Raw genomic sequence first — 22,059 nt, 5'->3', positions numbered from 1 at the left:
CGTGATCAGTGCTTCTGTCTGATCATTAACGTGAAAGAGGCCTCGATACCGTTGCTGTGGAGAAGCAAGGAAACAGCAGAGCAGCTCAAAAACAACAGCCGCACCCAGGATTTGGGTGTTCTCCGGAGCTCTGAATCAGCCTGTAAAGGAGGGGGCAGAAGGGGAAGGTGGACACAGAGCCGAGTCACCCAGAGGGTCCAGTGATGGTGGATTAAAGAGCCAAAGTGGGCTCATCCCTCAGTCAAAAGCTTCACTTTGTAATTAATGCTGCTATTACATCTGTCAAGGTCACCGTGGTGATAAAGGCTCGCTGTTATCAGGGCTAAGGGGCATCTGCATAGAAGATAGAAGAGAGGGAAGACAAGAGGGACAGATACGCTGATCGTCCTGCTGATAACGCCAACACACAAGGTTCTAACGTGTACACAAAACCCTCTCTTAGGCCCGAGCCACATCAGAACGGGACCTTTCCTTTCCTGCTCTTTGGGACAGTAAAATCAATCACATCCTCCCATTGGTTCCAACTTTAGTTCTTATTTACATTTAAGCATTAAATATCCAAGAATCGGATCACAGGTATTAAAGACCTGCTGTGAACCTCATTTATTTTTGGGACAAAGACGTTTCCCATGATTGGATTTACATCTACCCTGATCCTGTTGTCAGGCCCGGGAACCTTCAGGTGCCCACAGGGGGAACCATTCCAGGATTCAGACCAAGAGCTCAGCTCCACTCTGTGAAGGTGCCCTATAATAACTAATATTCTTATTATTGTATGTCCACCTGTTTTAGCTCTGACGATTAAAGGTGGAACACGCCGGGCCTTCAGAATCCATCAATGAGCTCTATTTATTTGCTCAGGAGCAGAATGTTCCGGCACTTTATGAGGGGCATAAAATGACTGAGTAGAAAAACAATAAAAGATAATTGATACCAAAGGCAAATTCTCACAGGCTGTAACTGACCACCGGCACCTTGTTTAAATACTGTATGTATAATAAATATACAGTCTGTATGGGGGGGCAGCTCCGTCTGATGGGAGCTAGGCTGAGAAGCTGAGGGTTCTTGGTTCAAGTCCCAGGACAGACAAACATGGAAGGTGTTCAGAACAGAGCACCTTCAGAGCACCGCCCAGGTACCCATGAGCAAGGCACCGAACCCACAATGGCTCATTCAAGACCATGAACTGGGGACTCATCCAGAGGGAGGGGGGACCTGCCTCCACCTGTTGTGACCCCGGAGGGGATGGAGCAGTTAAGATAAATGTCTATAATGGAGGGATGATGGATGGATGGAGGGATGGAGGGATGGATGGATGGATGGATGGATGGATTGAGGGATGGATGCTATTTCAAGACTCACTGATGCTATTTTAACACATAACACTGACACATAATATATACCTGATGCCCCCCCCCCCACGCACACACACTCTGTGACCACCCTCAGAGCACCGAGGTACCCTTGAGCAAAGAGGAAGGAATCAATTACATGAAGGTGGAATAAAACTATAGAAACTACACATAAACTGAATGAGGTTACTGTCCATTCTGTCGCGCCAGTGCCTGAAAAACGAGTTGGAATTTTATTTTCCTGGGATGAACATCAAAGCCTTTGTTCATCGGAATGAGCTGCACAGAAACACCGAGGTCTTTAATGTGACCTCAGCCTGCTGCTTTGATGAGCCCACATGTTCTCACTGATGAAAGCTTCCCTCTCACTTCCTCCCATCTTCAAAACAGAGAGATTAGGTTGGTCCTAGGTGTGTGTGTGAGCGTGACTGTGTGTGTGTGAGCGTGACTGTGTGTGTGTGAGCCTGAGTGTGCGTCCAATGACTGACTCCCATAACTTGTTTATTCCTGCTTCTCACTGTGTGGAAATGGCGAGGAACCTCCTGCTGTTGTTGTTTGTGGCCTGTAATCTCTCCAGGAGATCAACACGTCCTCTTTTACGAGCTGTTATCGCCCGTCGCTCCGGGAGGTTTGGTCTGTCCTTGCGACGGTGGAACGAGCCGATTACCTTGGCTTATTGGACTCAGGTGAAGGCTAGCTTCCTCTGAATGCTCTCGGCTGTATCAGCTGATAACTGAGAGGAGATAATAAAAGCATGTGTGGTGCAGATAGGCTGATCCTCAAAGCCCTGCGATCACAGTCCCTCCTTTATCAGGGGCCGGGCCCCGATGGTACCAAGACGCTCCAGATACACCCAGGGCTCCTGTGTTCCTGCCTTCTCTCCTCTGCTCCATCTGTCAGAAGCTGAATTGATTCAAAAGAATAATCTTGTCTTTCCGGCTCCATTGTTCCCCATTGTTTTCCTGTTAAAGACAATACTTAGAACCCAAATATGGACTTCCTGTCGACCACGCAAACCCCTTTCATCTCAGCGGGACGGTTGTGCCTGAAGTGGCCCTACAAGAGGCCCATAACTAAAGTGTGGACCAAGCCGGCTGGAAGCTCGTGCACGCGGTTCCCCCGATTTGTCCCCCCTCGTTTGGGTCGTCCTCACAACGTGCGGCACGTTTCCTTTCAAAGTGAAGCTCAAAGGTTGCACGCATTCTTTTTTTATTACAAGTCTAATGTGGATCTGCAGAAACAACAGGACAAAAAGTTCTTTTCTAAAACTCATTCACAAAAGGAAACCAACACAAAGAGTAAAAATCCTGCCAAAAGCTCAAGTCCAAGAGAAACATTAATTCTTAGCAGCAGAAATCTCCGCCACCAGCTTCAGTATCACGTCGGACTCTCCCGGACCAGGACGAGAACTTTACGATTCTGAAAGCAAGAGAACAGACATGTTTATGGTCCAAATGTCCGGTTCAGGTCCCTCGTGAAATGAATACTTGACAAAAGCCGACGTAGTTCTAAGGATCTACTTTTAATTTCTGATCATGGCAGTACAGTAAAAAGAAGAGACACGGGCTAATTAGCAGCTTCTGGATGTACTGTGGACGTGACCTGATCACCGATTTATCCGCTAATCCCATTAATCATCGTTGTGTGCCGTTTGGTCCACTTTACTGTTCTGGATCTGCTAATGGAGGCCCGGCTGTGTGGAACGTTCCACTGAGACAAACCCTTCAGGTAACCGTGCATTTATTCCACAAAGTCAAAATATTACAGGGACGGGGGACGTCGTCTCCCCCTAGTGAAGAACACACCTCGGCTCACCGATGACACTTTAGTACAAAATAAAATAAAATAAAATAAAAATCAAACTTGCAAAGTAAAAAAAAAAAAACAGACAAACAAACCAACCCGCACGCAGTACACGTCCAAGTTCAAAAACTCACTACTGGAACTTTACAGTATGAAAAAGGTTGCGGAGGAAAGGAGGATTCAAAATCTGCGCTGCTTGTTGGGCCCAGACCCGTAGTCTCCAGGCCCGGGGACCCCTCTGGGGAAGACCCCCTGGCCTCCACCGGGAATACTGTTGTTTCCGGGCCCCGACATGATGGCAGCGTTCTCCGAAGCCATGCCTGGGGCGGCGGCGGCACCGGCGGCGGCGGCCAGATTGTTCCTGTTCATGGGCATCCCGTGACTGCCCATGTGCATCCGCAGATCCTGCTCTCTGTTCTCAGAGAAGTTCGCCCTGAAGCCCTCTTGCTGCCTCTTCATCATCTCTTCGTTGCGCAGCCTCATCTCCTCCTCCCTCCGGCGGCGCTCCTCTTCCTGCCGAAGCTCGGCCTGCTTCCTCTTCTGCACCTCCTGGTTGTGGAGCTCCTCCATCCTGCGCAGCTCCTCCTGCCTCCTCAACAGGTCCTGCCTCATCAGCATCACTTGATGCTCGTGCCGGGCCGCCTCCATCTCCGCCTCCAGCTTCTCCTGAGCCTCCTTCATGTTGCGATCCACCATCTCGTACTGCTGCTTCTCCATCTCCATCAGAGCCTTCCAGCGCATCGCGTACTCGTACTCGAAGGTGCCGGGCTGCGCAAACCGGGGCGGCTGTTCGCGTTCTTTGTGGTACTGTTGGTTTTTGTTAACCAGCTTCTCTGGTAGTCCTTCATCGTCGTCGAGTTGATCCATGGGCTCCACGGTAACGGGCCGAGGGAAGGCTGTGAGCAGGTAGGACCCATCGTTGCACTTGTCCAGAGCCTTCCTGGCGGCGGGTTTGGAGGTGTACTCCACGATGCCCTTCCCCGTGGGCCGCCCTCGGTCGTCCACCACCACCACAGCTCTTTCGATCTGGCCAAAGACAGCGAAGGCCTCCTCCAGCAACTCGTTGGACACAAACTCTGGCAGGTTTTTCACAGTCAATGCAGCGCCGTGCGTGGCGAACCGGACTCGGATGGGCCTGCCACGGAACGGGGTGTCATCCAGCTCTGCTCTGGCGATCTCTGCGATGATCCGAGTCTCCAGGCGAATGAAGCCGAAGCCCCGGTCCTTGTTGATGAAAATCTCACTGGCCTTCCCGTATTTGGCGAACAGCCTCTCCAGATCCTCCTCGGCCACTCCGGTGGGCAGGTTCCCAACGAACAGCCGGCTCCGCTGCGTAAACGTCTTCTCCCCGGGCTTCCTGAAGCTTTGCAGGTCCAGGGTTAAGGCCTCATTGGAGTTGTTCTGCTCGCTGGAGTCGGGCTGCTGCCCGTTCGTGTTTGTCCCCCCGGGCTTCTTCTGCTCCGCTGAACGGTTGGGGCCATGGTTCTGCTGGGGGCCTCGGTTTCCTTGCATTTTATTTTGCTACAACAACGAAACACAAGCACAAATACCTCCGTGAAGGCGCAAACTCCCGGCCGTCAGTGGCGCACAAAGAGTTGCTAAAATGGCGACGCTGTGCGCTGCAAGACAGTATTGTGACCTAATCATAACGCGACCATGTCTGTTTTGATGACGTAAAATCGAAGCGACTCGTAGTTTAAACAAAACAAAACCGACTTTTCAAGTTTTCAAAAAGGACATTTGAATTTTGTATTTAAATCGTTTCGTCCTGTATAAACAAAAGCTCTATCCTTTTGTACACTTGAATATTTTTAACTAACTTTTCAGCTGTTCCCCCCGCACACACCCCCTTCCTCCCAGCGTCTATTCCACTTTCGTTTTGCATATTTATTTTTATATAAATCTTTATGGCCTCTCTTGATTCTTTGTCATTTCTATTGATATTTATGCCTTAAGTTGTGCATTTTTACAGTGATGGCATTTTGTGCATGTGCATATAACAGTAGAAGGTTACATCTTATATTGCCAACACTATAATGCTAAAATATAAATACAAAGTAAAACAAGAAAAATAGGAACAATGGAGATTGATTTTAAATGTTCTATCCATTTGCAGCAAAAAAACGTCTTTTTCCCCCCTTCTTACTCCCTGTTATCCCTGAGGGGTCACAGGGAGGGGGCACATATGGGCGAAGATTCAAGATTTACTTTATTCATCCCCATAGGGAAATTGAATCGTAATAGCAGCCTACACATGGAGGAATATAACTATAGTGTATAGACACAAATAGCAGCAGGTGTATTTACAAAGTATAGAAATAGAATAAATAAAATACAAATCATATTAGAACGTAGACATAGATGTATAAAAACAAGAATAAATTATAAGCATATGTACATAAATATAGAATAATGTAGAAATAAAATTACAACACAAACATTAAACAATTATTGTAATTGAATGGGTTTGGAGGGCACCTGAGCTGATGCATAAATCTAGTCAAGAGAGCTCAGCTCTGACAGAGAAGGATGAATTATACATTATTAACGACGGATGGCAGGAACGACTTCCTGTACCGTTCCTTAGAGCAGCGAGGCTGCAGGAGTCTGTTGCTGAGGCTGCTTCTCAGTTTATGGAGTGGTTGGGAGGGACTGTCCATGATTGTCTGCACTTTTAACACCATCCTGTCCCTCACCACCTCGTCGAAGTTTGTAAGTTTACAGCCAACAACAGACCCTGCCTTTTTAATGAGTTTGTTAAGTCTGTTAGCATCCTTTGCTTTAATGCCTGCTCCCCAGCACACTGCAGCAAAGAAGATGGTGCTAGCCATGACAGACTGATGGAACATGTGGAGCATCCTGCTGCAAACACTGAAGGTCCTGAGTCTCCTGAGGAAATAGAGTCTGCTCATGGCCTTCTTGTAAACAGCATCGGTGTTTGTGGACCACTCCAGTTTATTGTCCAGCTGAACACCCAGGAACATGTCAAATGGGACTATTTCCACATCTTTCCCACTAATGCGGACCGGGGAGGGTGGGGAAATACAGGCGGATCTACCCCTACATTTAAACACAAAATACAAAGTTAATCAGTAGAGATTCGTGGTTCGCACTCCAACGCGGTAGATGGCGGTAATACACGAGGCTAACAGACACCGGATTTCACATTAGAAGAAAAAGAAACGTAAGACAGCATTCTCGCGAGAATACACGAGACCACAAAGCGATATTGCGAGGGTGATTTCGCGGGAACCGTTTGATTTGTTTACCTGGGTGGATTCGCTTAACGTCATTTCTAAAAACATAACACCCTATTAACGCCACATTTTGTGAATCTGTGACCTCAACGGTGAGTCGATTTGAATGCCAATATTATTCGAAAGTGAGCATGTTTTGGTGTAGCATAGTTGCCCTCCTGCTCTACTGTAGGTCCTCAGCATTTATACAACGCAGCAGCTGTTGACTTGCAACAGAACAATAATAACTAGATATTTTTCATTAGACCGAGTACAGCCATGTTCTCCGACTTGAGTGGCCAGAAGCAGGGCCAGTGTCTGCTGAGTCCGCCGCTCTTCGAGGACCAGGCGCCGGTGTTTGAGCGGACCTCTTCTCGCTACTGCCCCCGCTCAGAACGCTACACTGTCGGCGAGAGGAGCTTCAGTCGCCAGTATGCGCATATTTACGCAGCCCGGCTGATGCAGATGAAGCCTTTGCTGTCAGAGGCGGCGCAGCAGAAGTGGGGTAAGATGACATTGATGGTGTGCTGGTGACTGGCACAAGGCTGTTTCCGACTCCACACCCTCGTTCCCTATTCACTACTCACTACATGGATTGAGTGAACTACGTAGCGCACTCAATTTAAAGTTAGTATTCGGACAACGGTGTAATTTACGGCGCACGTAAAGTGACGTCGTGGTGTCGCATAATAATTACGAACCGGTCGCCGGGAAAAGTGGCCGGGTCCATTTAATTATTTTAACCCATCAGAAATACTTTCAGCGGTCATTTTATGAAAATGCAATATTTTACCCTATAATTAACTTTATATAATAAAATGAAATATTAATGTCAATAATAATTCAATAATAATTACTTATTACCTAAAATAATTAGTGTCCCTTGACATTTTCAAGCCAAGACGTGATGGTACATTCTCAAGTCATATTCTGCTGCAGTGAAAACATTTAATAAAGCAATTTTTCATCAAAAAATGGATCCTGAGCTACTTTTCATCTTTGTAAATATTCTTTTACTGAGATTCTGTCGCCTAGTGAGGAACAGACGAAGAACAATTTTAAGTGAGGGCCGGGGGGATCAATGAAGATCGATTGATTTCTTTTTTTTTTTTTACACATTTATGTTGTAATATTGTAAGATGATCATGTTGGACCCCTACTGAAAAAAAATCTTATTTCCAAAAATTTCATATATCAAACCGCACAGTAGAAATTACGTTAGAAAATGTATCCCGTCGGTATCACGTGATACCGTAAAGGCTGATGGGATACATTTACGAGTTAGGGTACTTTTCGCAGTGCATTGTGGGATACATTGAGTGCACTGCATTGGGTACAGCGATGCTCACTAACAATTCGGACCCTATTTCAAAATGGCGTCCACACTCTTGAGTGCACTATGTGGGGTACTGGGGGTGGTTTCGGAAACAGCCCAAATCTGAGTTTTAAGACGTGTTCTGGTGCCGACAGGGGCAGAGGTGCCGATAAAGAAGCTGTGTGATCTCCAGGCAGGGGAGCAGTGTTGCATCGTAGGAACACTGTTTAAGGGAATGGAGCTGCAGCCGTCGATTCTGAAGGAGATAAGTGATGAGGTCAGTCATGCTCCAGTCTCTAGCTCCTCACCCCTGTGATGATGGTTGGCGCATCACCCTTTTGTTCCCCCTCCACCTTCAGCTCAACCTCCTGCCCCAGCCAGCACGAGTCAAGTACATTAGTGAGACAGACAAGCTGATCCTGGAGGACGAACTGCAAAGAATCAAACTTGAGGGCAAAATTGACAGAGACAAGTGTGTCACAGGTCCTTACTCCGATTGCTGTAGAGGGGTAGCAATCATGAGATTCCCAATGCTGGGCTCATCTCGCTGCTCCGTGTCTTCTCTTACAGGAAGTGTTATTGCGGTATATGGAGCTGAGAAGAACGATGGTATATTCACAGTGGAGGACTTTTGCGCGGCAGACTTCCCCGCGCAGACGCCGCGACCGGCGCTGAGCTGTGACACGTGAGCAGGCACAAATGTGGTCCCGGTTCCACCGTCGGCGTCGTTGCATTGAATTCTCGCTGGTGTTGGACAGGTTTGTGCTCCTGGCTTCAGGACTCGGTCTCGGTAGTAGTCGCGCCGACAGCATGCTGGGGCTGCAGCTGCTGGTGGACATGGTCACCGGCCAGCTGGGCGAGCAGCAGGAGCAGAATGGGGCAGCAACCATTTCTCGGATCATCCTGGCTGGAAACCTCTTGAGCCAAAACACCCAGGAAAAGGACGCGGCCCTAAAGGTAGCCACCAAGGATCAAACGTCGACTAACTTTATTTCTCATTATTCAACGGCGTTTGTGTGAATTGGCTCACTGATCAGCATTCACCCATTTTTTTTTTTTAGCCCAAATACCTCACCAAGAAGACCCAGGCGGGCAGCGTGGAGGCCGTACGCCTGTTAGATGAATTGCTGCTTCAGCTCGTGGTGAGCTACGCGTTTTATTGTTATTTCTAATACCTAAGGGTACTTTTTATGCAAGCAGGTGCACCCAGAAGTGTAGCCGTGCATTAAAGGCTTAGTCCTGTGCGTTGAAAATGTCCCCCTCCCTGTGTAGGCCTCTGTTCCTGTGGATGTAATGCCAGGCCAGTATGACCCCACCAACTACACCCTTCCTCAACAGCCTCTCCACCCCTGCATGTTCCCCTTATCCTCAGCCTATCCCACTCTGCATCTGGTCTCCAACCCCTACCAAGCTGACATCGATGGTGTCAGGTAGGATGAGTGCAAACAGGCAGCCGCGGCCTCCTGCTCTTGTTGGCTATAAATGTTCCCGCCCACTTTCCGTTCCCTGAAGGGTTCTTGGAACATCTGGGCAGAATGTGAGGGACATCCAGAGGTACAGCAGTATGGACAATCATCTGGACATCCTGGAGGAGACGCTCCAGCTCCAACACATGGCCCCGACGGCACCCGACACCCTGGGTAAGCGTCACACGAACCTTCTGCCTGTTTGACAGAGGCGACGGGCCAAACGTTTAGAAGCAGGATCCAGTTTGGAGACAGAAACGTCTCATTGTTGCTGCTGTATATTGGGATGATCAGGTGTTTTGTGGCTTAAACCTTCTCTGCCCTACGTGTGGCTTGAATCCCACAGGTTCCTTTGAAGCTATGTGTCACATTACGAGCTTTAAGGGCGCCGTTTTTGTCCGCACGAGTTCAGCTGGAACCCTAAAAGTAAAGTGGAAAGAAAATCCACCGATCCATGAAATCAAGCTGGTGACATAAGACGCGTCCCCAGAGGTCCAGCTGGGCTTTAGGACGGGCAGCGTGACCAGAAGCTTTGCCTTTAGATGTTTGCTTTGAAGTGTTCTTTGCTGCTCTTTGCGTCAGGTTGTTACCCGTTTTACCAGAAAGACCCTTTCATCCTGGAGGAGTGTCCTCATGTTTACTTCAGTGGGAATGCTCCAACCTTTCAGTCCAAGATCATCACAGGTGCGTAGACGCTGCTTCCTGCCGTGCCGCCCCCGAACGGTCCGCTTCCTGTGTTTGCTCCTCGTTAAACCTTAACTACCGTAGTTTTCCTGCTGCAGAGGCGTGTTTCCGTATTTATCTGTGGGCTCGTGTCCCCCCAGGTGCTGGTGGCCAGGAGGTTCTTTTGGTCACTGTGCCAGAGTTCAGTGGGACTCAGACGGCTTGTCTGGTCAACCTGCGCACGCTCAGCTGTGAGCCTGTCACCTTCTCAGCCTTCTGCGTCGGCGACGACGAGGAAGGTCCGATGAACGTCAGCCACTGAGGCTCCTCATCGCTCATCACCTCATTTAAGAACAATGGAGTGCAGAAAACGAGAAGACACGTTTGTATTAAACATTTATTTGAGACTCCTCATCTAAAGAAACCCGTCCCTCCCCCGGGACCTCCGCAGGCTGGTTCACCCCCTGGGACCAAGTTTGGAGTGAGCTGTTTATACTGTAACATGTATTTCTGTTATGAATGAAACCAGTGTAAATGAACTCTGAAATAAAAAAGTCTGACATTTTATGTGCTTCCACAATATTATACAAAACCTTTATAAAAAAAAAAAACAACAACAACTAAACGTGGTAGAAATGCAACTGTCAACTTGAAACAGCAACATGAGAGACTATGAGAAGGTAAATACAGCCTTATACCTCAGAATCGTGCTTATGATAGGATGATCCGGCTTCTTTTTAAACAGGCGCCACCAAGGGCGCCAGAGCTGCAGGTGGCGTGCAGCTGCGTCGGCGGCGCTTTAGTAGCTATCGATCTTGTACTCGTAGTTGTAATCCACGATGGAGTCTGTGAAACCGCCGGGCGTCGACGACTGCCCTTCCATGGTCGCCCACGAGTCGTACCAGAACGTGGTGGTCTCTGGTGTTGAGGGGATTGTGGTTGTCGGGAGCAACGTGGTGGTCGTTGGGATCGTCGTGGTCATCGACCGCAACCTGAGGAGTTTCTCTTTCCGCAGGCGGCGGAGGCGAGCTATTCTGAGTCTCCTTTTCCTTTCAGCGCTGATGTGGGAGGTGGGTGAATAGGCGCCGTTGCTATCGACGACGCGCCTGTCGCTGTTGCCGGTCTGAGGTTGCTGAGCTCTGGTGGTGTAGCTGAGTCGTATGGGTTTGTTGCCATGGAGGGCCATGATCTACAGAGAGATGGACAGATGGTAACGGATCACCGGCGTCCGTAGCTGCGTCGCCGCGGCCGACCGGCCTCACCTGTTTAATACGATCCCAGTTGGACTTGGCCAGGTTGAAGCTGCAGGCTGTGGCCCCAGACTGGTAACCCACCACGCAGACTTTTGTCACAGACGAGAAGCCCTCGGCTCGGGCTGTGACCCGGTACTCTCCGGGGTTAAGGAGTCGCCAGAAGTCCCCTGTCGGTGCTGCAGGGACAAGCAGATGTTTCGTTCCAAAGCTTGGACTGCGTGATCCAGAGGCCACAGAATTCCTTCAGAGTACCTGTAGTGACGTCATGATTTATCCCTTCAACAGACACTGTCGCATTTGCAATGGGATTCCCCTGCTGGTCCTTCACGACACCCCGGATGCCACGATGGACCTAGAGGGGGGGTGATATGGAAGGAGGCAGTTGTTGTCATGGTGATTAGGCAGATGTATATGTTGGCACCTGTAATGCTGAGCTCTATCCTGGACCAGATCAATGGTTCTTTAGTGACAGGTTATGGACCCCGGTCCTACAAGGTGGCAGTGATTAAGCCGTTGCTTAAAAAACCATCACTGGATCCTGACTTATTAGCAAATTATAGGCCGATATCCAACCTTCCTTTTATCTCTAAAGTTCTTGAGAAGGTGGTGGTGACTCAGTTCCTGGAGCACCTGCAGAGGAACAGCCTGTTTGAGATGTTTCAGTCAGGCTTTAGAGCTCATCACAGTACAGGAACAGCACTTCTTAAAGTCACTAATGTCTTCTCATAGCTTCAGATTATGGACTGGTCTCTATGCTGGTTCTGCTGGACCTCAGTGCTGCTTTTGATACAGTTGATCACAGCATCCTGTCACAGAGACTGGAACATGTGATTGGGATTAAAGGGACAGCACAAGACTGGTTTAGATCATATTTATCTGATAGATACCAGTTTGCTCATGTCCATGGTGTTCCCTCCTCATACAGTAGGGTTAGCCATGGAGTTCCTCAAGGTTCTGTACTTGGACCAATCCTCTTCACCTTGTACATGCTTCCCTTAGGGAACATTATTCGGCAGCATGGGATAAATTTAATTGTTATGCTGATGACACTCAGCTTTATTTATCCATGAAACCAGAGGAGACAGAGAAGTTAGTGAAGTTCCAGACCTGTCTTAAAGACATAAAGTCCTGAATGTCTTCAAATGTCCTCCTCCTTAACCCAGGAAAAACTGAGGTCACCAGGCTGCTGGAACCCTGCTGGGTCCTCCTGGATGCAACCCCCCCCCCCCCCCCCCCCCCCCCCCCCACACACACACACACACACTGTGTGCCTGGTCCTGCTCAAGGTTTCTTCCTGTTAAAGGGGAGTTTTTCCTGCCACTGTTATATTCTATGACTGATCAGCTTTTTAATTTTCCTTCACCTGAATTGGTGGTGATGTTTTGTGGGATCATGATCTGGTTGATTATGATTATCAGCAACTTTAACAATTTCATTGATCTCCTCCTGAGACCTTTGCTTGTGGTGGCAACAAAAAGACCCGAATACATTCTGTGTGTGGCAGCATCAGTGACCTGCTCCATGAAGGTGATCATAGCTTCTCTGTTCTTCTCCCACTCGTAGGCGAGGTCACTCTGATGAGGGAACTTATCACAGCCCAAGAATACGGACAGCTCCAGACAGTTTGTGTGCAGGTAGCTGAAATCATTCATACCTACAAAGGGGTGAACACAACACTGCTAAATACACCAGGGTGGGCTCCACAAATACACACCGGTATATTGCCCCACTGGCCTCTACTCACTTCCTGTGACTGGTTTCCATTTGGCCCGATTGATGATGCCGTGGCCTCCGGTGGGAGCGTCTCCCTGGCACGAGCTCTGGAAGTTGTGTGTCATGGTCAGGTGTGTGGAGGCGTAAGAGACAGCCAGCCACCTGAAGAGGGACTCATCCGGAGCCACGCGGGGCTCGTCCATGGCTTCGGTGTGGTACCCGCCACTTCTTCCTCTGTCGTCCTCTTCCTCCTCTCTGTGGCCGTAACCCTGGTTGTAACCGGGGTCATGCTCTTGGGCGTAGCCGCGGTCATAGTCCTGATCGTAGCCGCGGTCGTAGCCCCGGTCATAGCCGGGGTCGTAGCCGTGGCCGCGGTCGTAGCCCCGGTCATAGCCGCGGTCGTAGCCATGGCCGCGGTCATAGCCGTGGTCGTAGTTGTGTTCGTAGCCGTGCTCGTTGCCTCTGCCCCTCCACTGCTCCTCGGTCTGCGAGTGTCCTTGTCCTCTCCAGTCCTCCTCTGGCTCCTCCTGGTGATCCCTTCCCCACTCTGACACTTCAAAGAATTCCTCTTCGTACCTGTGAGAAACGATTGAACGTACAAGTCACCCAGGCCAGCTACAACCGCGGCTCAACAGCAGGACTGCTCTTACTGTCTTTTCTTGCGACTGTGGCTTTTCTGGCTCTGTGGCTGGTTGAGACGTAAACTGTCATAAGGATAAGCCACAATTCTTTCCCCACCCTGGAAGTTTGCACCCAACACAAATGGATAGCTTTTCATCCAGGAGATTATGGCTCTGGTCTCCGTAGAGATCTGGAACACAAACAGGAAGTTTCAGCTCAGGCTCAGGTCAGAGAGATTACCGATATCCGCAGCCTTTTTTTTGAGTTGCATTTGTGGCACTAACTCCGATCAAATAGCATTTGAAAGAATTTGTAAAGGAGTGAAACACTTCATAGCTCAGAAACAAACACATTCAGTCAGGCTACGATTTAAAGGAATGCTCTTCCTGGACGCTGCGCTCAGCTTTTGCAGCATGTGTGAAGCAGCTGTGGTTTATCCTCACTGAATATGCGTCCTCGTAGTTTTGCGGTATGGGAATGTGGTGATTGGGAGTGATTTTAGGAACCATGCCCTTGTCTTCGGCCTCCCACAGAACGGTAGTCAGGTCTGGGAAGTTCTGGAAGATGTCAAAGCCATCTTCAGTGAAATGGCCTGTGGTCCATCCGCTCAGCTCTGATCCCTGGAGAAGAGAAAGTGGATCAATCACCCATGAAGCCAAGTCAGCCCGGATCCGGAGCGTCCACTGACCGCCTGGAAAGCTTTCTCGTGTCCGTCGGGATTGAGCGAAGGGACCAGGTGGATGCGAATTCCTTCCACCAGCTGCTGGACTCGGGGGTTTCTGTCCTTGTATTCTTTGCAGAGGTACTGCATGAGAAGCAGGATCATCTCCCGACCTGCCGCCTCATTTCCGTGGAGACCTGCCGTGAAGCGGAACTCTGGCTCGCCTGCAGACACATGTGAGCAAAGCTGTAGTTAAATGTTGCTTTAGCGTAATCCGCTGGCTTCCACCTGCTCTTTATTAAGATTTTCAGGAAGCATTGGATGAGACACCACATCCTGGCTCTTCTCTCTCATTTCAGCCAGTCAAGATTGCGCTGCTGGAATGTTTGAGAGGAACTATCTTTGGACAACAACAACGTGTCAGTGATCTCCTTTTTTCATGTGTCTCAACCTTCCAAGGCTGGAGGTCATTTCCATGATTGCCAGTGAACCCTTGCCTACCTATTTCATGCTCTGTGGGGTTGCCGGAGATGATCATGGCGACAATCTCTTGTCCCTTGAAGCTGCGTCCCAGGCTGTAGATGCTGGTGATGTTGGGACACTCGTCATTCACCGATTTCATGAGCTTTAAAAAGAGGGGAACCAGTCAGGCCTGTGTTTCTTCTCATGCCAACACATCATCTTCCCAGCCTTTCAACAGTTGTAATGAGGATACTCACTGCGATCATCTCTGAGTAGCTGTGATGTTTGAATTCCAAGTAATCTACTGGAGTTACTTCATTTTGCCTGTATTGAACATTGGCTGGATCTGCAGCATGAAAACCCAAGACAGGTTTAAATTGTGGTTTATTTCCTCTTGTTCGTGGTTGAGCTTAGCATAGGTAAAGGAGCTGGTCTAGGGCTCACCTGGTAGGGGGCACCCCAACACCTCCAGTCTCATGCACAAAGAGCCATTCCAGCTCTGAGGGATGATTCGGACATAACGGGCCACGACAGGCACAGCCAGCTGGTTCATCACCGGCGTGTCCTTGTCACTGTTTCCAAAGAATAACTGGGTGAGGGAGAAGAGAGGCGTCACCCATGGAGACATCGGAGGGAGGTGCGGTGCTGCTTTAGGTCAACTCACCCAGTCAGCATATCCGTCATGGATGGTGGTCCATTCTCTGCTGTCATTGCTGAACGCCAGGAAGTAGGATGTGACAAAGTCGCTCCTGCAAACACACAGCAAGGCTGAGCCATGTCCAGCAGCATCGGATTCGCCCGCCTCTCGGCTCTGTGTCTTACTCGTTCAGCGAGTCTCTTCCCTGCGTTATGACCCCTGTGAACTCTGTGTCCTGGCGAGCGTCTATCTCGAACCAGTGGATCCTGTCGTCTGAGTTGGCGCACCACGCCCCTCCTCGCATGTCCTCTTCATCGTCGGAACCCTGGAAACCACCAAGGCCAAGAGACGTTCTGCTGAGTCAGTCCAGTAACTTTAGGAGACAAAAGCTGGACACCCTGCTCAGCGTGTCTGATTACACCTTCTTTGAACAATTTCACTGTTCACAGATCACTTCTTATTCAACCCTTTTTCTTTTGCACATTTCCTTTTGACTGTTTCCGTTGAAGTTCACTCGCTTGGACTTTGAGATGTGTGTGTTTATTTGTGTGTGTGTGTGTGTGTGTGTGTGTGTGTGTGTGTGTGTGAGTAATTGTGTGTAAATGTGTGTACCTGCATGTTGAGTCGTGCTCTCTGAGGAGAAAATCTGTACTGCGACACAGACGAGGCTAAAAGCTGGTCGGACTCGATCTTGTGCGACTCCATCCCCAGTGGAGGACACTCTGCCACATATCAAGACACAAAATGGAGAATTTCAAAGGGTGATAGCAAGTTAGCATGTCTAGCATGTCTGTTTTTGAGCCATGGACGTACTCTTTGGCTCCCTGAAGACAGGTGGTCTGTTCTTGGCTCTGTCCTCGGCCTCTTTCAGTTTCTTTGCTCTTTCTGGAAGGATAAACAGTCTTGATGCCAGACTAACATTCCCATGGCTGATTATTTTTATTCAATGCCCAGAAAAAATCTTGGAAATGTTTCTGAATGAAATGCAGGCGCCAAAACAGCCAGTTCAAGAGAGACTGAAGGGCTCCAGTTTTAAAAAAAAAAAAAAGCAATAAACTCCATCAGATGGTCTGATTTCTATTCCAGTTCAAACTGTTATCTTTGTCAATAGATTAATTAGCATAACTACTGTCCCTTTAAGTGAATGTCTACTAATCGTTTCATAATAATACTAGAATCCTTTTAAAAAGAATTAAGGTTCTATTCTCCAGAACCAAATCTATTTAATCTCGATAGAGCCAGAATAAGAGCCATACTGCAGAAGGGGTGTGAAGATACATTTGACTCGTGATTCCATACACTCATGATACCGGCACCAGGGTACCTTTTTTCACGAGCCCTTTAATTAATCCTCATGCAAAACATAGAAACTACTGCATATCGACTCAACTTTTTCTTTATTAAATTAAAGATTTCCTTCTTTATTTCTAAGGCAGAGCAAACCCAGCTCAAACAAATCTTTTTTTCTTTGTAAAGCTGTTAACTAATGAACTATAATGTTCTTTTTCTTGCTCTTGACCACTTTCTGCCTATGGCGGTCAGGGGAGGGCCCCCCCGCTGGAGGAGTCACCAGCTCATCTCAGCATTTAGGGGTTTGGTACCTTGCTCAAGGGTTCCTTGGCAGTGCACCGCCCCCACTACCTTCCATGTTATGTCTGCATCTGGGGTTGACCCTAGAACCTTGTGCTCCTCAGCCCAGCCCCCTACAGATGGAGCTAGCAGCCCCCAACACTCGTATCCTCAGATGATGAACTGAGTGAAAACAAAACAAAATGAGATGAAGCCACCAAAGCGTCACCAAATGGGTGATCCAGCCACCCCCAACAGCAGGAAGTCCACCACTGACCCCAGCCCCCACAGTCAACATATGGTTAACAGCGTGAAAGTGAAGATCACAGCAGCCCGGCCCTCCCTGTTGTGGGTCGCTCTTACCCCCCTCCACCAGTTTAATTCAGATCATATTTCACGGCCGGACTCCTGGCCCACTGAGATAAAGCAACCATCTGCTGACGTGAGCATGAAGAGGATCACATCTGCATTCTTTTGGCACACAAATGTGATCCAAATGTGTCGGGCCCTATCTGATACTCGATACCTGCTAACTCTTTTGAGCCAAAGCCGAGTTCTTTACAGGAATAACTTGAAAAGATTGCGCAAATTGTGATTATGCAAGAAAGAAGAGTCAACATCTGTGTTTTCTTACCTCTCTCCTCCCGCTCCCTTTCTTTTTGTGCTCTCTCTCTCTCCTTCTCTATCCATTTCTCATCCGTCCCATCTTCTTTCCGCCCTTTGGGAAAAATCAGAGTAAATCTGTAAACACCTCCCAGTGAGTGAAATCTAAAAAATGCTGCGTATTTTCATACTCATTCCATATTCGTCGTAATCATCGTACCACGTCTCCTCGTAGGGAGGAGCGACCGTGGGCTCTTCTGGAAGAAGAAGGAAAAACATGAATTCAAAAGATTAGATTCCCTTTCTGTCACAAGCAAGAGCCCTGATTTAATCAACAGCCCCTACCCTTACATGTTTTACGTACAGCCATTACAACAACTGTACTTTCATAAAACCTTCTTTATTACTCTTATTAAAGTTTATTACTGGTACTAAAGCTTTTTCCATCCACATCCAAACTACAAGAAGGCTTTGTAGAACCAGCCCACTCCTTGTTTTAAAAGTAGGACAGGCTATGTCACTCTGTTAATATTCTGAACATTTGGTGTGGACCAGACCCATTTCTATCAAGTCTGGTGCGAATGGTGCGAAGGAGCCACCCCGAGGGTCCTTACCTGTTACAGTTTCTACTTTGATTTCAGGGTCGGTTTCATTAGCAACAGGGAAGGGGAGATTATCAGGCCCTCCATCTAGAGGATTGGACAAATAAAACCAGGACACGTTTAAAAGATAGCAGTTGGGCTAAATGCGAAGAAATCAGGAAAAACAACAGAGAAATAAACATATGTAAATATGAAGGGAGCTGTTGGGAGAGTGGAGGTTGTGTCTGACAGGAACACACAGGGGCTCCAGGGCGCCACAGAACCAATACACACTCTTTCCTACATCTGATCCAAGGGAAAAATGAGCTAAGTTCACTTCTTTAGGTGGAAGACGGATAATTAACAAAGCAGCAGCATAGTCAGCACAAATGAGTTCCTCGTTTCATCATCAGTACTGAACCAGTGATGAAGCCTCTAAATCCATTCATCAACCAATCAACTGAATTAAAGCACGTACAGAATTCCACTCACAACCAGCTCAGGGCGGACTTCCCCCATCACCAAACGACGTGTGTCGTAAAGTAGACGAGCAGATCAGTGCAAAGCAAATGTTGCTCGTGAATTCCTCCTCAAGTACACCGACTTGATCACACAGCACACAGTTAATGAAGAGCAACAGGCAAGAATACACTAAACCAATTCCATTCCCTCTTCAGCCGAATGTGCTTGTTTTTGGAACTCGGGCCGTCATGTGTTGATAGCAGGTAGTGGGAGAACACCATCAACCCTTTATCGTTCATTCTTTCCATTTTCAGGGCTTGACTGCTGTCACACCGGTTTTGATTGTCAATTGAAAATGGGATGATGAAATGATGAAAAGGAGTGTTACACCAACTGTGTAACCTCCACAGAAATGACAGAGCTGGAAACAAACCCAGACATTTCTCCTAGCTATGAGGTAACCATGCTGACCCGCTTGGTAACGAGGCAACTTGTGGATACAGCATGTTATTTAGCTTCAATCCTGACTGATCAATGAAAGCTTTACAGTTTTCTTGGGTGAGTCAGACCTACATGTGGCATCCCAGTAATCGCTGTCATCTGTTCCAGTGTTCCTATCAACCTCGGGGGGAGGTTGGGTCGGTTCTACCTCTTTCCAGTAGCTGTCATAGTTGTCAGTGTCAGGAGTCGATGGTTCTTTCTCCTCTGGCCTCCAGTAGTCATCGTACCCATCAGGCACTGGAGTTGATCTCTCTTTTTCATCTGGTTTCCAGTAGTCATCGTAGCCATCTGTTACTGGGGCTTCTACGTCTTCGTCTGGTTTCCAGTAATCATCGTACCCATCAGGCATTGGAGTTGAAAGATCTTTCTCTTCAGGATTCAAGTAGGCATCAGGTACTGGAATCGATGGCTTTGTCTCATCTGGTTTCCAGCTGTCACCCGTCACAGGAACTGCTGGGTCTTCCTCATCTGGTTTCCAGTAGTCATAGTAGCCATCTGTTACTGGGGCTTCTACGTCTTCGTCTGGTTTCCAGTAATCATAAGGAAGGTCTGTGGTCACAGATTCTGGCTGAGGCCTGGCTGGTGTGGTCTCAGCCTCCCAATAGTCATCATCTGGTTTCCAGTCGTAATCTGAGAGAAACAAACAACTTTCAGAATAGGCAGGGACCTATTGGCTAGGAGACAGGTAGGAGACAGGAGCTCACAGGTGGACTAGTCGCTATATCCTGAAGGAGATCAGTGGCCATAAATTAGGTGGGAGGATAGCCAGGTAGATAGGATGACTCTGGAGGTGAGGAAGATGAAGAAAAGACGACAAGAAGAAGTGGTTGTGTGGCTTTCAGGTTGAGACTGGAGGGTCAAGAGGTGCTTCCAGACAACTACTAAAGTCTACCAATGCGAATGTGGTCAGAAAGATGGGTAGGAGAGTATTTGGAGCTCTGTGGTGTTTTCAGATGACATTATGGTGTGTAGTCAGCACAGTGAGGAATGAAGGTTAGTTGAGGATGAGACAGAACACATGAGTGTGGATTTAAAGAGGAACACTGAGGATAAAGAGAGCAGGGATGAATGCTACTGTGGGGTCAACCATCCACAGCAATGGGACAGTGTTCAAACAAGGATGATGTTAGGAAAGGGGGGAGAAAAGTCTCATGTGTGATTAAAAAGAGAGCAGTGTAGTACAGAGCTGGTTTCCTGCTGGCACTTCCAACCAGTAGTAGCAATGAAAGTGGACTTGGCTGGTTTCAGGGTTGTGGAGACTAAAGTTAAATACAGACAGCTGATTTGCTGGGGTGACCCCTGAGGAAAAAGCCCTGGAGTTTTTGGTTTGCTAAGCTAATTTCAGCTAGCAAAGACTCTAATTCTGTACGTGTGTAACTCACCAGGATCAAAGTAGGGGTATTCGGTGTACGGTTCAGTGGGGGGTTCTGTTGGCAATGCTAGAGGCAACAGATAGACAAAATGTCAACAAGTTTTCAGTCCAGGTTTGTAGAGTACAAACTTGGCCGACTGTTCCAATTTCCTTACGTGTTGTGGTCGGAGGCAGGGTTGTTGTTGTTGTTGTTGTTGTTGGTAATAAAGTTGTGGTTGTCAGCTTATCTTTCTTCTTTCCCTTCTTGTCAGTCTTGGGTTTTTTGGTGGCTTTTGGAGCTTTAGGTTCTTTTTGCTTCTTCTTGTCCTTCTTTTTCTTTTTATCTTCATTTGCTGCTCTCTTTACTCTGCCAACAACACCTGGAAAGGTAAGAAAACATCATAGAGAACTTCCCTGAAGCCATTTGCGATCACGTCTCTTTAGCATTCACATTAATTATCTTATATAAAATAACTCTTACAAACTCCCCATTCATCATAATGAAAGAAACAGACCCAAGCAGCTCAGAATTAAGTCAGAATGCACGTCCAGGATTTCCCTCTTGCTTTTAAGCTTAGAGGCACTTTCATGGAATCCGGCGCCGTCTCTTTCCATTAACCACAATGCGTTCTCAAGGACACTAAATCTGACTAAAATTTAATAAATGCGTCACTATTACCTCACAAATATTTTACCACTCAAGCACAAGCCCATTATTGCTACTCATTAAAGATTAGTAGATTCCAGAATTCAATTAACAGTTCAACAGTGGGACTAAGGAGTCACACAGAATCCAGCATTAATCACATGTGTTCAAGCAAGAGGACATTTTAAAACAAGGTCAGCAACATAAAAATCTGTCTGCAAGATGTTTGATTCTTTCTCTGTGGTTTGACCCATATCGGACGCTCCTGTCTCATCTCGGCTGCAGTCAGAAGTGGATATTGATGATTCTCTTTGGTGAAAAACCAATATCTTTGAATAAACAAGAGAATTCTTTCCTTACCTGTCTGGAGGGGCACTTTTGGATATCCCCTTCTGTTTCCTCTTGGGTCCACCACGACTCCTTGCTCATTTTCTGGACCATCCAGAGGCTGATCTGAAGTTTCATTCCCTGCATTGGATAGAGCCAATATACCCCCGGCACTCTCACCTTCTCTGGGGATCAGGAGACAGCACAGAGCCAGCAGCAGAACCAGATATATTAACCCTTCCTTCATACCTGCTGATCTTCTGTTCACGAGCTTCTAGCTTAGCTCTCAGCTGCGATAACTCTCTTTAGATCTCTCTTCTTCCCCCTTGTCTTCTAATTCAACCTCTGGACACTCTGGAAACTTCTGCAACTCCACACATAGACCAGTGTCATAAAGGCTTCAAGTGGAGTTTGAGTAGGAGGGCGGGAGGGATGGGCAGCAAGGAAAAGGGGGTGGGTTAGAGGAGAGAGAGAGAAAGAGTGAAGCAGGAGAGCAAAGGAACAATCCAGCCAATGAAGAGATTGACTTCCTAATCCCCCTGCAGCTACGGTCGCCTAAAAAAGCGGCGTAATGCCGGAGGAGCCACTTCACCTGGCTGACAAGTCCAAACAGGTGCACAGATCAGAGGGGAGGTGGGGGGGAGGAGGAAGAGCATGAAGCAGGACAGGTGAGGGCTCAGACTGGCTGAGATTAGAGACAGATGCCAAACCTTTTTAACAAGTGGTTCAGTGAAACGTTGGCTGGCCTTCAAACTCAACAGAGCAAAACAACAGAAGACGCCAAATTCCTCTAGACAGGAGGAGGAAGAGCAGCGGAGGGGGCAATATGTGTGGCAA

General features: G+C 48.0%; 3 protein-coding genes and 1 long non-coding RNA gene across 4 annotated transcripts; 1 reads left to right on the top strand and 3 right to left on the bottom strand.

Moving 5' to 3' along the window:
• Nucleotides 1-2,544: 2,544 nt before the first annotated feature.
• Nucleotides 2,545-5,059, bottom strand: LOC115247691 (uncharacterized). Its single transcript, XR_003886786.1, has 2 exons — nucleotides 4,706-5,059; nucleotides 2,545-2,771 (listed from the first exon to the last, which is right to left on the bottom strand). It is a non-coding gene; the product is annotated as an uncharacterized lncRNA (long non-coding RNA).
• On the bottom strand, nucleotides 2,856-4,759 carry nono (non-POU domain containing, octamer-binding). Its single transcript, XM_029830279.1, has one exon. It carries the CDS (start codon nucleotides 4,665-4,667, stop codon nucleotides 3,336-3,338), a length of 1,332 nt encoding a protein of 443 aa, XP_029686139.1. The 5' UTR covers nucleotides 4,668-4,759; the 3' UTR covers nucleotides 2,856-3,335.
• A 1,286-nt stretch (nucleotides 5,060-6,345) lies between the features above and the next one.
• On the top strand, nucleotides 6,346-10,398 carry pold2 (polymerase (DNA directed), delta 2, regulatory subunit). The gene is made up of 11 exons (XM_003977400.3): nucleotides 6,346-6,504; nucleotides 6,658-6,896; nucleotides 7,862-7,983; nucleotides 8,066-8,189; nucleotides 8,277-8,391; nucleotides 8,465-8,663; nucleotides 8,768-8,848; nucleotides 8,979-9,136; nucleotides 9,219-9,346; nucleotides 9,755-9,856; nucleotides 9,997-10,398. Exons 2-11 carry the CDS (start codon nucleotides 6,671-6,673, stop codon nucleotides 10,155-10,157), a joined length of 1,416 nt encoding a protein of 471 aa, XP_003977449.2. The 5' UTR covers nucleotides 6,346-6,504; nucleotides 6,658-6,670; the 3' UTR covers nucleotides 10,158-10,398.
• On the bottom strand, nucleotides 10,219-21,658 carry LOC101062215 (inactive carboxypeptidase-like protein X2). The gene is made up of 22 exons (XM_011618559.2): nucleotides 21,256-21,658; nucleotides 20,426-20,629; nucleotides 20,281-20,337; nucleotides 18,971-19,528; nucleotides 17,969-18,043; nucleotides 17,546-17,611; nucleotides 17,386-17,469; nucleotides 15,996-16,067; nucleotides 15,795-15,904; nucleotides 15,368-15,507; nucleotides 15,210-15,294; nucleotides 14,990-15,134; nucleotides 14,803-14,891; nucleotides 14,585-14,708; nucleotides 14,111-14,307; nucleotides 13,866-14,042; nucleotides 13,452-13,612; nucleotides 12,833-13,377; nucleotides 12,603-12,742; nucleotides 11,341-11,440; nucleotides 11,098-11,264; nucleotides 10,219-11,024 (listed from the first exon to the last, which is right to left on the bottom strand). Exons 1-22 carry the CDS (start codon nucleotides 21,467-21,469, stop codon nucleotides 10,635-10,637), a joined length of 3,900 nt encoding a protein of 1,299 aa, XP_011616861.1. The 5' UTR covers nucleotides 21,470-21,658; the 3' UTR covers nucleotides 10,219-10,634.
• Nucleotides 21,659-22,059: the final 401 nt, after the last annotated feature.

This window comes from Takifugu rubripes, chromosome 21 (genome assembly GCF_901000725.2).
Source record: "Takifugu rubripes chromosome 21, fTakRub1.2, whole genome shotgun sequence".
Classification (NCBI taxonomy): domain Eukaryota; kingdom Metazoa; phylum Chordata; class Actinopteri; order Tetraodontiformes; family Tetraodontidae; genus Takifugu; species Takifugu rubripes.
The sequence above is the reverse complement of the archived record's forward strand: the minus strand, read 5'-3'. Positions and strand labels throughout refer to the sequence as shown.

Bases quoted from the DNA above. Each gene is read 5' to 3' on its own strand.
- LOC101062215 (XM_011618559.2), bottom strand. From the start codon at position 21,469: ATGAAGGAAGGGTTAATATATCTGGTTCTGCTGCTGGCTCTGTGCTGT. The intron at 18,044-18,970 runs GTAGGTCTGACT...CCAATCCTCTAG, and splicing joins CGATTACTGGGATGCCACAT to ATGGAGGGCCTGATAATCTC. The intron at 12,743-12,832 runs GTGAGTAGAGGC...ACCCCTTTGTAG, and splicing joins ATGGAAACCAGTCACAGGAA to GTATGAATGATTTCAGCTAC.
- pold2 (XM_003977400.3), top strand. From the start codon at position 6,671: ATGTTCTCCGACTTGAGTGGCCAGAAGCAGGGCCAGTGTCTGCTGAGT. The intron at 8,664-8,767 runs GTAGCCACCAAG...TTTTTTTTTTAG, and splicing joins AAAAGGACGCGGCCCTAAAG to CCCAAATACCTCACCAAGAA. The intron at 9,137-9,218 runs GTAGGATGAGTG...CGTTCCCTGAAG, and splicing joins GCTGACATCGATGGTGTCAG to GGTTCTTGGAACATCTGGGC.
- nono (XM_029830279.1), bottom strand. From the start codon at position 4,667: ATGCAAGGAAACCGAGGCCCCCAGCAGAACCATGGCCCCAACCGTTCA.